This window comes from Oryzias latipes, chromosome 17 (assembly GCF_053564925.1).
Source record: "Oryzias latipes strain Hd-rR chromosome 17, Olatipes_Hd-rR_3.1".
NCBI classification, from domain to species: Eukaryota; Metazoa; Chordata; class Actinopteri; order Beloniformes; family Adrianichthyidae; genus Oryzias; species Oryzias latipes.
Genome location: NC_136253.1, coordinates 33,825,305 through 33,837,785, shown reverse-complemented (window position 1 = coordinate 33,837,785; position 12,481 = coordinate 33,825,305). Strand labels below are relative to the sequence as shown.

At 40.1% G+C, this 12,481-nt stretch overlaps 1 protein-coding gene across 3 annotated transcripts in view; it reads right to left on the bottom strand.

The window, feature by feature from the left end:
- b4galt2 (UDP-Gal:betaGlcNAc beta 1,4- galactosyltransferase, polypeptide 2) overlaps positions 1-12,481 on the bottom strand; it is a 296,417-nt gene that overhangs the window by 84,666 nt on the left and 199,270 nt on the right. For all 3 annotated transcript variants that reach the window (XM_078933983.1, XM_078933984.1, NM_001160444.1), the window contains 2 exon segments: positions 9,440-9,627; positions 2,416-2,538 (listed from right to left, as the gene is read on the bottom strand). In XM_078933983.1, coding sequence (XP_078790109.1) covers positions 2,416-2,538; positions 9,440-9,627 — 311 coding nt within the window.

Here is a 12,481-nt window from a genome sequence, read left to right as displayed (position 1 = left end):
ACTGCCGGAGCATCAATCCATCCCATGATTCGGTCTGTTTTCACCAAATCAAGGAAACATGAAAAAAGATGCTGCATCATCACCTTGAAAACAATAAATAAATCAATACTCACCTTCTGGGACTTCTCATTGAATTTATTTTTGCTTATATAAAAAAAATCAACAAATTCACAGATGAAATGTGAGTAAGTAAATAAAGTATAAACTGCCACCTGTGGGGGCGCTAACATGACGCAAGTCAGAGGAAAACAGCCGAAAAAGTAAGGTTTCCGAAAATTGCATCATTTGCTTATGCTAATTTTAAAGCAGCAGCAGTTAAAGTTCAATCACTCTCTGGCCTTTGCACACATTCGGACTGATAGAGTTTGACAACTTTGCAGAGAAACCTTCCTACATGTAAGCCCCAAACTGTTTGGGTCAACAGACTTGTCTATTTTCTGCAGACGCCCAGCATCAAGCTCAGAAAAATCCAAGATTTTACTTCTTTCGGACATAAAGTTGCGTCTCAGTTTATCAAATGTTTAGAACCTGTAGGATGCTGCAGGGATAAGGAAAAGTCATCCCCCTGCACAGACCATTGACAGCCTCATCTGACAGATAAATACAACGTTCTCCAGATCAGTCTCCTCAGATCCTTTAAGACAAATAAACGCTGCCTTTTTTTGGACAGCTTTCTTTGATCCGATCTCTGCAGAAATGTGGGAAGACCTGCAAGTCTCCACAGAAGCGCTTCAAAGCAGGAGAACCCTAACAGTGCCCCGTTTTTTTCAGAGCTGACAGTAATAAAGACTCACTTAAACACCATGAGTGATGAGCCTCTCAGATGCTTGAGTGTGTTTAGTGTCAAAGCGAGCAAGGAGAATTAATCATAATCACTTTGTGGGGAAGGCTTTGGTCTAACGATACGGCAAGTTCTAAAAAAAAAAGGCTTTTCACTTATTTCTTTTTTCAAAAGTTTATTTTAAAGAATTGAAATTGGCAGTTTAAAAAAAAAAGATTTTTTTTAAATAGATTCTTTAAATGTGTTTTGTTTGGCGATATAACCCTCTGCAATAAATTAGAAAAAAATGTACATTATTTTCCTTTTACATGTTTTCTTAACTTTATTATTTATTTTAGAGATGAATGACTTGGATTCTGTTTAAAACAGCAGTGCAAAGGGACAAACGTACGGAGCCCATGTCCTGACATGGAAAAAATAAAATGTATCTCGTTCCCACAAATTAATAATCCGTTCCCACGAAGTAATATTCCGTTCCCTCGAAATAATTAATTCGTGCCAACAAAATAATTATTCATGAACACGGATATGCTCTCCGTTTGGCCGCAAAAGTCGCTTTCAGTGGTAACTTCCGTGTTTTTGTGACCCACATTCGTTCAAGAAAGGAAAAATAAAAACAAGAATGATCAATTTATTATCGTCTCAATGAACATAAGAAAAATATAAGGTTTAGGACACCTAAGCTTTGTGCTTCGCCACACCACAGTGATTCTCTGGACATAGATAGCTCCTAGCTCCACCGCAGAGCTCTTTTGCTTTTCAAGCCTGAATATTGTAGTTTAGGGTCGACTAGGAATAATAATGTTCTGGACTTGTCTTTTATTAACATACTCTTTAGCAGTCACTTTACATCTGAAGGCTAGCAGGCTTCGTACATATGAACTAATGTGGGTTTATAAAGGGGGAAAACTGTCATTGAAAATTCCACTAGCATTATATTTCAAACTGTTTTCTAAGCACTACCAGTGGTCTGTGAAGGACCCCCCTCCCCTGTTTTTTCTTATGCCCCTGATTCACAAAGATTTAAGTAAAGAAATACTCAGAAATGCAATTTTTAGCCTAATTTTCTTAATATTTGTCCTCTGTCATCAGAAAAATGCCACATGTTAAAAACACCAAAAACCCCATCTTCATCAGAGTGGGTCCCAAAACCTTCAAAGATTCCATGCGGCCCCACCCCACAGGAAGGGACGGGGGCACAAAGGCATGAAAAACTATCAATGCCTTTAATTAGCAACGTAGCAACTCCAGTTTTCTGTCAACTTGTGTCAAAAGTATTTTTATCAGATTTCCTGCCCACTAACCTCGACATTAGTGGACTTCAGCAAGTCAATAGGAGCTGACTGAAGCACTTGAGAAGGTTAATTTATTTGCTAATCATTCTGAGCAGTTTCGATAAATCATCTTCTCCGTGAACTTTCTCATTTTGAGGTACTTCATTTTGTCACAGTAGAGCTTCAGGAATGGCAAAAAATGTGAATAATGCAGAAGGACAAAAAAGTGTGCAGGTGCGTGTGTGTTTTGACTTTTAACGCGTTTAAAAAGAAAAGCAAAAAAAAAGTACATTCAGTGTCAGAATGTGTAAGTTATTGCAAGAAGGCTCTGCAGCTCATGTCACAACCTTGCACGCGTACCTGTTATAAATGTCGTCGTCCTCCCCCCCCCAGCCCCAGTACTCATTTGGAAAGCCATTGATCTTCAGAAACTGCTTTTTACTGAGGCCAGAAACTCCTCCGAAGTATCCTGCATAGGGAAGTCTGCAGAAAGGAGGAGAGAAAACAGACAGATGAGGCGAGTACACACAGGCAGGAAGATGTTTAAATCACTGAACATGAAATATAAAAAAAACGATTTACATCAGACAATTCAAGCTGCTTTTAAGCTTACAGTCGGACAGGATGTGGATCTGTCAATTTGAACTTGTTTTATAATTAACCCTTTAACACTCGAGATGGCGACACCTAAATGACGCACACTCCTTTACCTGCTGTAACTCTTCGGCCGTTTACTCCGTCAGCATGAATGAGCTGATTCTGACGCGGAGAAAAGCAGCTTTTCACGTCAGCTTTGCATCGATATGCAACGTATAACAAACGTAAAGCGGTGCATAGCGACGCAAAGGCACTTTTCACCGTGGCAGAATCGGCCGATTTACGTTGTTTCCGAAAAACACTTCACGGCTGTAAAATGTTTCACATTAGGTTGCTCGACGAGTTACGGCAGTCAAAAGAACATCAACACTGAAGCTAAAGCTCTGGTGTTAAAGGGCCAAACTGAGTCTCTCAATTCACACAAAATCCTTTATTTCCATCCCATCCATCCATCTTCCAAAGCTGCTTGACAACTCTTAGGGTCACTGGGTTGCTGGAACCTATCCCAGTTGCTGCAGATTTCAAGACTTTCCTATTGGTGAGAGTGGTTGCCATAGAAATGATGACTCGGACAGACTCAGACCGATTCCAGGTAACTGACGACATCTATCGCGAAAAAATGGGCAACTTGAATTGGCTTCATGTGGGTGGAGCTGGAAGTAAACCATTTTCCAAGGGTGATGTCACACTTACTCAGTCCAGTTCTTTGATACAGTCAACAGACAAAACAAACAAAACTTGGTGGTTTAGGGTGCTGAGGGTAAATGTTGGTCAAGATTTACACACAACATGTGACATTGAAGGTGAAAAAGTTATGCAGGCAGAGCAACAACTTCATACTGTAGACCAGGCATGTCCAAAGTACGGCTCCTGTCCACACTTCTACTGGCCTGCATGCCATGTCCAGGGCTCCGCACTCTTGTCATAAAATCAATAATGTGCAGCTCCAGGACTTTTTAAGAACTATATGTACAATTTCTTGATTGAGATTGGCTAAATTACATTATAAACACATCGCGCTTCACATAAAAGCAAATAAAATAGTCATAAAATATGAAAATGAATTAAACCAGATAACACAACACAATCGCACACAGATGGGACCCAACGCTCACCAGATTCCTCCTTCCACCCACCCAGTTTCCCCAGTAGAACCCTGAACAAAACTGAAGCTTAAAGCAATAGTCTGGCTTGGCTCTGCTGTGCAGAATCGATATAATGGGGATCCATATGTCCCAAGGCCCAGCCCGACCACGGGGGTCATTGGCGCTGCGCCCCCCCAACACAGAGCAGCCTAGGGCCCACTTTACAGCTATTAGACCGCAGAACGGGACCCCAGCCGGCCCAATGAGAACGAGTAACGCAGCAACAGCACCCCCTACAGGCGGAGCCGGTAGTGTCCCAGAAGAATGGATCCCTAAGATGAAACACTGGAGTAAGAAACATCAGAAAATAAATTATAATAAAATAACAATTATACAAATAAACCAGAAATAAACCAGAAATTCGACAAAAATTTATTACGTTTATTTCTGTTCTATGTGAAGAAATGAATTCATTCATTTTCTGTACCGCTTTGTCCCTTTCGGGGTCACGGGGCTGCCGGAGCCTATCCCGGCTACTTGGGCGTAGGCAGGGGATGCCCTGGACAGGTCGCCAGTCTGTCGCCAGTCTGTCGCAGGGTAGAACGTCCACAGTCACACACCCATTCACTCTCACACTCACACCTATGGACAATTTAGAGTTGCCAATTAACCTATGAAGCATGTTTTTGGACAGTGGGAGGAAGCCGGAGATCCCGGAGAAAACCCACGCATGCACGGGGAGAACATGCAAACTCCACACAGAAAGGTCCCCCATTGATGTATTTTTCAAGTCCCCCAGCCGGGACTTGTACCAGGGGCCTTCTTGCTGTGAGGCAAGAGCGCTAACCACTGCGCCACCGTGCAGCCCTGTGTGAAGAAATGAAAAGGATATTATTTAAAAAAATCAAATGCATTTAATGTCTTTTAAAAGGGTTCAAAGAAAGCATGGTGATTGGTTGCCCCTCACACGTTTGCACCTCCCCACATCTGGCCCTCTGCAAATGTTTAGACACCCCTGGTGTAGACAAAATAGAAAAGATCCACACGTCTGTTTTACAAGATTTCACACACACAAACAACGCTTAAATCAGCTTCAGGGTATTAGATATTAATGATTGTCCATAAAACCTTAAAAGGGAAATCTAAAGATAAACATTGCATTAAGAGGGGCTTTGTCTTAATGCACAGCCTCAAAAGACACACTCAGCTCTGAATCCAGCCTTCAAGTGCCTTCCTTATTAAACATTTTATAGATCGTGTCACTGTTTCGTATTGATGTGGAGAATTTATGAGCATCCACTGGATTAAGCCTCTTTAACAAAACTCCAGACAGGAAATGACAGAGTGGAACGAAAAGCAATCGTGAATGCAGTCGGGTCTTTGTAAGACGAGCTGTCTTGTTGACTGAATACCAAGGAGGCTTTTAATAACGTGTTTGCATGTGTATGAATGGTAAATTACTGTGTTCAATTAATTCCATAATTGATGCAGACGCATTTATGGTGCTGGGAGCGCGTGTTCGGCAAAGAAAAGAAGGTAAACGAGCAAGTTCATTTTCCCCCTCAAAAGTCATGAGACTGGTGGAGTGGGACGGACAGGGGGAGTCATGACAGGCGCCTGGAGTCTAACCACAGGGCAAAGCGCGTGCGCGTGCGCGTGCGCGTGCACGTGCGCAGGCATGCTGTGACAGCTTCCTGTCAAAGGATGACAAGCAGAAACTAATGAGACCGTATGTTTTAGCCCGGCTTCCCAAAGAAACGGCATAGTCAAGAGTGTGTGTCTTTGTATGTGTGTGTGCGTGTATGAGCAGAATAAAAACACAGAGGAAATGATTCTACTGTCAGACAAAAACAACTAATTTGATGTATAAAAAGTTGTTTTTGCAAAGTGATTTTTTTTAAACATAAAAAAACCAGAAGTCATTTACAATCGTTGCTCAAAAAACAAAACAAAAAAACAGATTTTTTGAAGAAAATAGGATATAATATGAATGATGCCCAGAGGTCAAACTAAATTGTTAGGCAAAATGTGTTTGGTTACGAAATCCATAAACGGTCTAAAGATATCAAGAAAATGCTGAATAAACATTTAAAAATACACTTTAAATATTACGATGCCCCTTGGATCCAAAAATCAATTAAAATCTTTAATTCAACCATAAAGAGCAGCGAATGAAGCTTATTGTGAGTTTAAAAGGAGCCTTCCTGAATCTGATCCTCTCTGTCGCTCAAAAACAACCACTGTTCACAAATATTTCTCTAAAGCTGCTGGTGAAAAGGGATTAGATGAATTTCAGAAAGTACCATATTTTTCCAGACTATAAGTCGCTCCATAGTATAGGTCACAGGAGCCAAAAATGCATAATAATAAGAAAAAAATCATTTATAATGGGAGAAATGTATTTAATAAAATACAGGACACAGAACAGACATTTCATCTTGAAAGGCGAATAATAATAATGGAAGCGTTAACAATAATAGGCTGAATATCTGCACGCTTTACTACTTTGATCCTTTTTTTAGATTCATGAAACACATAAGGAAAGAATAGCATATTTTTAAGTAATTTTTAACAGTCCACATGTTTTCATTTGATTTTATTGACTGATTGATTGATTGTTTTTGTAGGACTCTTTTTTTAAATTACAATTGTTAACTATGTAGGAAAAGCACTTTGATGTGCTCTTTAGCAGAGAAAGTGCTTTCTAAATAAAGTTGAATTTGACTTAGTGTATTAGCTCAACACATGATCAATTAATGTAAAAATCAATTATTCAGCATGAAGAACCTGCTAATAAGTCAACTAAGCTCTTTTTATCACTTCAAATCACTTAAACTGGTGAATTCTTCATCCTCTGTGTTGCTTTGGAACAACTCCACCAATGTTCAAGGTTCTTGAACGCACTTTTAACATACGGTATTATAATCTCTCCTCCATGATCTATGTTTAAACGGTTGTCACTTCCATGTATTAAAAAGAAAGTGTGTCACCCATATGTCACTACCAAATCGAAGTCCCCGATTGGTCAAACAACAACTGGTTTAACTTTCGTTGCACATTCAGTGGACAGACTTTTTGTATGTAGAGGCAAAAAACGGAGGTGAAAACTTAGCGACACGTTAAGGTAAGAGTTTGGAACGCAGAAGTCCAAAAGGCGTGTTAATATAGACTTTTTATTGAAAGTGATCACTCAAACACGCAATGTCGATGCTGCTGTGAACGTAGCATACGACTGAACAGCGCTTCTGCTGCATTATTGTCAGTAGCAAATAGTGATACACAGACCTACAGTGCCCTCTAGTGGCTGTTGCTATTTATTTTTTTAATTTCGCACATTAGTCGCATCGGAGTATAAGTCGCACCCCAGACTTTTTAATAAATATAATTATGTCGTAAAATTAACAATTGTCAAAGATGAAATCCTTGTTAGTAATAATTCTTTTGATAAAAAAAATTCTGATTTTTTCTAACTACACAGACTAAGTAACTGTAGCTTAGCTAACAGATAGCAGCTTGGCCCCATTTGGGGTCACAGAATTGCTGGAGCCTATCCCAGCTACTGCTAACCCTGGAAGGGTTGCCACACAAAAACTAACAACCATAAACATTTACAAACATGGGGAGAATTTAGAGATCTGAATTAACCCTATGAGTGATGTTTTTCGACTGAGGGGGGAAACCCAAGAGCCCGAAAAAAACGCGAGAACATCCGCGGGAATAGCCTAACTGGGATTGGAACCATGACCCTTTCACTGCGAGCTGACTGATAACCACTACAACACTGTGCAGTCAACCTATACTGCATATTTGTTGGGTGATTCCCTTCAACCTGGAAACTTCATTCAAAAACGTTCTCATGATGAGAGGAATCCACACAGCGGTGCTTTGGAAAACACTCATGCTGCTTCGACAAGGTGACAAGTGCTCACATTTTTATACTCCATTATGCATCATTTCATAAAGTGCTCGAGTGACAACCAAGTTTATGGCTTTTTAAAAGCATTGTGGGGATTTTAGCCAAGCGGAGCCTCGCTGCTCACGTGTTAAACTTTTTCCCGTCTGAAATGTTTTTAAAGATAAAAAGGCTGTTTTTTAAAAAAAAGTTGTGATTCTACAAAGTTCAGCACAGTTTGCCTCTGACTCTTTAACAGAAAGAATAAAAAGGGTTAATGAAATTCTAAAGCGTGAGCAGATTAATTACAATCAGGAAATGTTGCCAGACAACATTAGTTGATTGGGCACTTTATTGGAGGGCTCTCAGGGTAAATTTCATGGATTGGCAGGCCTTGGATGGGTTTTTCTGAACACGGCGGGGTGCAATTACCTACAAATATCATATCCCCACTTAGTGTATTATGGAGCATGAAATGTATGTGAGCTGGGAATAAAGGAAACAATTTAAATTGATATGGTTTTTATGCTTTTATCATTAATATTTCCTGTATCCTTTAACATTTTCTAAACCTTTGAATGCTGAGTCTTTAGTAATAATGTAATACTTTTAATAAAAGAAAACCTGTGTTTTTCTTTTTCCTGCGTTTGGCATCAGTCTTTCTATAATCCTGCAAAAGTCTGGAATTCAGTGAAACAAATTCGAATTAAAACAAAATAGATTTCCTGTGCGGCTTCTCACTGACGAGGTAATTGCAGCTGACTGTTTGTTGGCCTAACAGGTCTGCTCCGCAGTCCTCACACTTAAACGTCCTCTCACATTCAGCAGTGGAGACTGGTTAGTTTTGCTCCGTGACACGCTCTTGTTAGGACCACTGAGGTGCAACAAAATCAAACTGGCAGCTCTAAACCATGTGGTAGTTTCTAAGAAAACAGGCAAAAGAAGAGGGCTTAAAGGGCTAATCAGACTCATTCAAGGAAAACTTGACTGTTAGTTTCTCCAAACCTGCAGTCTAATTGTTTTTGGTCATTCAATTTGATAGATCGGTGGGCTAGTTCCACAAGAAGACGTGAGGACCTGCTCTTATGGGTGGATACGGGCACAAAAACAGCCTAACTGGTACGGCGCACGCAAGTAGCGGCCACGAAATGTGAGGGTTGCAGACTGCTCAGTGAACACTCAGAGCAAGAATGTTCAAGAACATTTTTTCTAAGAGCATGCTACAAGTCGCAAAGAAACGCTTTTACAACACACAGGGGGAAATAAGGGTGAAGTAGGTGAGACAGATACAGATTTTTTCAGTTTTTCAAAAACGTCCAAAAGTCTTTGTGACTGCTAAAGGAGACCGTTAGTGTTGTTCCCGGGATATGTGCGCATTCCTTGCGTGCAACCTGACTGGTAGAAATGAGGATGTTGGGTGTGACTTACGTATCACCTGCATACCCCATCTGTGGGGCATTTGCACGGGGTCAGTAAGGGTCCAGTACTCACATCTCACTAACGACTGGAGTGTGGCGTAAGGACACCGTACAACAGCATCACCCGTACGTTATAAGTGCGTGCATCTTACATTAACCTTACAAATACTTCTTAACACTTACCACACACACACACAACAATGGTACATTCCATTTTCATGACGTCCCTTGAGGTGGCCACACGAGCTTCAAGGAAACTGTAAGACACCCCTGCGCTCCCCTTATACCCTTTCTACGACCCTTCAAAGGTCCAGAAAACCCAAATACCTGCAGCACCTGTACGGGTCAATCCACAGTACAGGTGCATGTGACTTAAGTCTTCAGAGTCTTACCTGAAGCCAAATTTGTCCATGGCGATGGCAAAGTGCCTCGGCTGGTCGTAGCAATGGTAGAGGTTGCGGTCGTCCATGGGGATCAGGTCCACATCGCTGAAAATGAAGCAGTCGTACTCGCCGTCTTTTTGAGCCTCCATGTAACCGATGTTCAACAGCTTGGCACGGTTGAAGGTATCTTCACCCAACTGCAAAGACAGATACAGCACATGTGACACTCAAGTCCTATGACATGTAAGAAGGCTTTGAAAGAAAGACTACAGCAAAGTAGTCTTTACAGTTTAGTACTTTGTCATTTACATCACAAACTTTTAGTATATGTAGAAGCCAGACATCAATCTCCCTTTATTACAATGAAGAATACTCATTTATCTACACATTGTTGCAGCCAACCAGTGTTAAAGAGTATAATAGGCTAAAATAATACAATAAGATAAAGGATTCATTATTAAAAGGGCAGTGTTTAAATATGATAATGCAGTGAGGGCTTGGCAAGTTTCTCATTTGTCAGTGTTTAGTGTTTAATATGTTTATTTATTTTACATATATATCACACCAACCGGAACAACAACAAAAGAAATAAAAAATAAAATTAAAGACAAAAAAAAATAAGAAAGAACAAACAAACCCCATACCCGCTGTCAAATATACTTGCATGAAAAAAAAGGAACATAAAGAAAAGTTAACCGTACATACAGAAGGCACAACAAAATCAATCAACAGCCAAAGTTAATCCCGAACCTTTGTGGACTGCTGATTAACAAAGTCCAGGAAAGGCTTCCATGTCTCAAGAAATTTTTTCTTTCTGAGCCTCTGACAGTATAACGAATATTTTCTAAATTGAGATGATACAGCACTTCCCTAATCCAAGGTGTCACTGTGGGTGGGGCAACATCCTTAGCAGTTAAAATGATTGATAAAAAAAATCCAAGAAAGTAAATTTTAGCCTTTTATATTACAAAATATGACAGTTTTATAGAACCACCATATCAACATATATTTAAAATGAAGCTGAAACTAACTGGAATAAGATTTGCAACATATTTTTAACTGCATATCCTTTTTCAAAGTAATTTGTATTTAGAAACGGATTGAACTGCATGGTTCTCCTCTTTGAGATGTTCATATTTAGGTGCCTGGTCTGCACTGTATAAAGGCTAAATTAGCAGAATTGTAAACGGTACATGTATTTTGTATTTGACAGGAAAAATATGTGAAAAAACTATGGTTGTCTCCCAAAAGTTGTTCCTGAACATCCACATCAGCCCCGCCTCAGTGCTGATGCAGCTGTATCGAAAACGACTTTTGCACTCTATCTCAATAACAGCCTGGATGTTCAGAGTTTGATTCCCAAAGCACAGAGTTAAGACAGGGTTTTCCTTTTTGTTAAATCTGGTTTCAGACTCTGTTTCTGGATGCACCTGTCCAGCTATTCCCTCGTCCATTGGACTACATCCATCACTGTAGCATTGAAGTCTGTTGTACATCACTGCCTGTAAACTCACGTTTGCTTTCTGGATAATCCTGAAAACTCTTTAAAAATCATTAAGTAAATGGATGTTTACTAATCCAAGTGTTTTCCGCAATTTGACTTTGAGGAAAACAGACGATGCTCTCTCTGATGGAGGCTGGTGATGAACAAAGACCACGGACTGATACAGTATTCATGCGGCGTGCTTGTGGTGCCTGTTTTGTTTTGCCCCGCTCTATTCTGTCACAAAAGCAGAAGGATGGAACATTTGATTTGGCTTCTGAGGTCTTTTCGGGCAGCGAGAGCTCTGCGGCGTGACACACCCCTCTGAGAAACAATGCTGCTGTCAGGAGATCCTGCAGATTGGCGGGTTCCCACAAAAAAAACAACAACCTACAAGTCAGTCTGATTACGGATTCCAGTTTACTACTTTAAGATATATTCACCATCGTTGCTAGTCTGAATTTTTATTTTTAATTGTTCTTTCATAAAAACAGGAAAGTACATTTCATTTAAATGCACTTTACTTGAACAAATATTCAATACTGTAAAATTAAATTGTTCAATTTTTTACATTTGAATGCAAATCAGTTGAACGTTTATTTGGCAAAAAAAATACAGCAAAAAACGGATCATTCAGAAATTGTACGTTCAGGAAGCTGTGAGGGCACACATCAGAAATTAATCTACTTTGGTGACAAACTAGATGCAATAATCAAAGGTCATTCACATAGTGCAGCCCTTTGGCAAATCTAGTATGGCAAATTCAATTTGCGCAATTTCAATTGAAATGCAGCTTCAGTCAGACAAGTCATGCAGTAATAATAATATTTATTTTCACATCTTTATTTTTGCTTTCACATTCCTTTAACTTTGCATTTCACATTCCTCTAGTTGGCATTTCATATTCCTTTCGTCGGCATGTCACATTCCTTTAGTTTGGCATAAGACGCCGTGCAATTCCATGAGACAAATTTCCATAAACTTTTCGGTAATATCTACCCTGACGGAGCTCACAGGTGGAAGCGCTTCAGTAAAGAAGGACGAACAGCTTACACACCTGGACTTAAATAGGACGCTGCATAGGTGAGTTGATTAACTGAACCGCCCTAGGGGAGTAACCGAAGTAAACGCTTGCCCTGAAATGCTCCCAAGGTCGCTCACTTCGGCGACTCAGATTGACTTTTTTTTTTTTTTCTACCCATTTGGTCCATCCCCTGGGCAAAGTGGTGGGCTGCAGAAGCTCGATAACCATTTGGTGATTCAACTATTGCTGTCCGAGGAGGGAAAAATGAAGATAAATATGAATATAGAAGATCTTTTTAGTATTGTCTGCATACAATTAGAAAAATATCATTAAGTTCAGGACAAGAACGATCAGATACTCTGCATGTTGGTTTTGGACTCCAACCGCTGATCACGTCAACAACACATCACGGGCCCAAGCTGAGTTACTGATTGAGTGACGTGTTTCATTTGTCAAAGTTCAGATACTCTGGCTGTGCCACTCAAGACGCGCCGCAGGACCTCTGATCGCGTCTGTCCTTTGACATAACATTGAAACTGGTTGC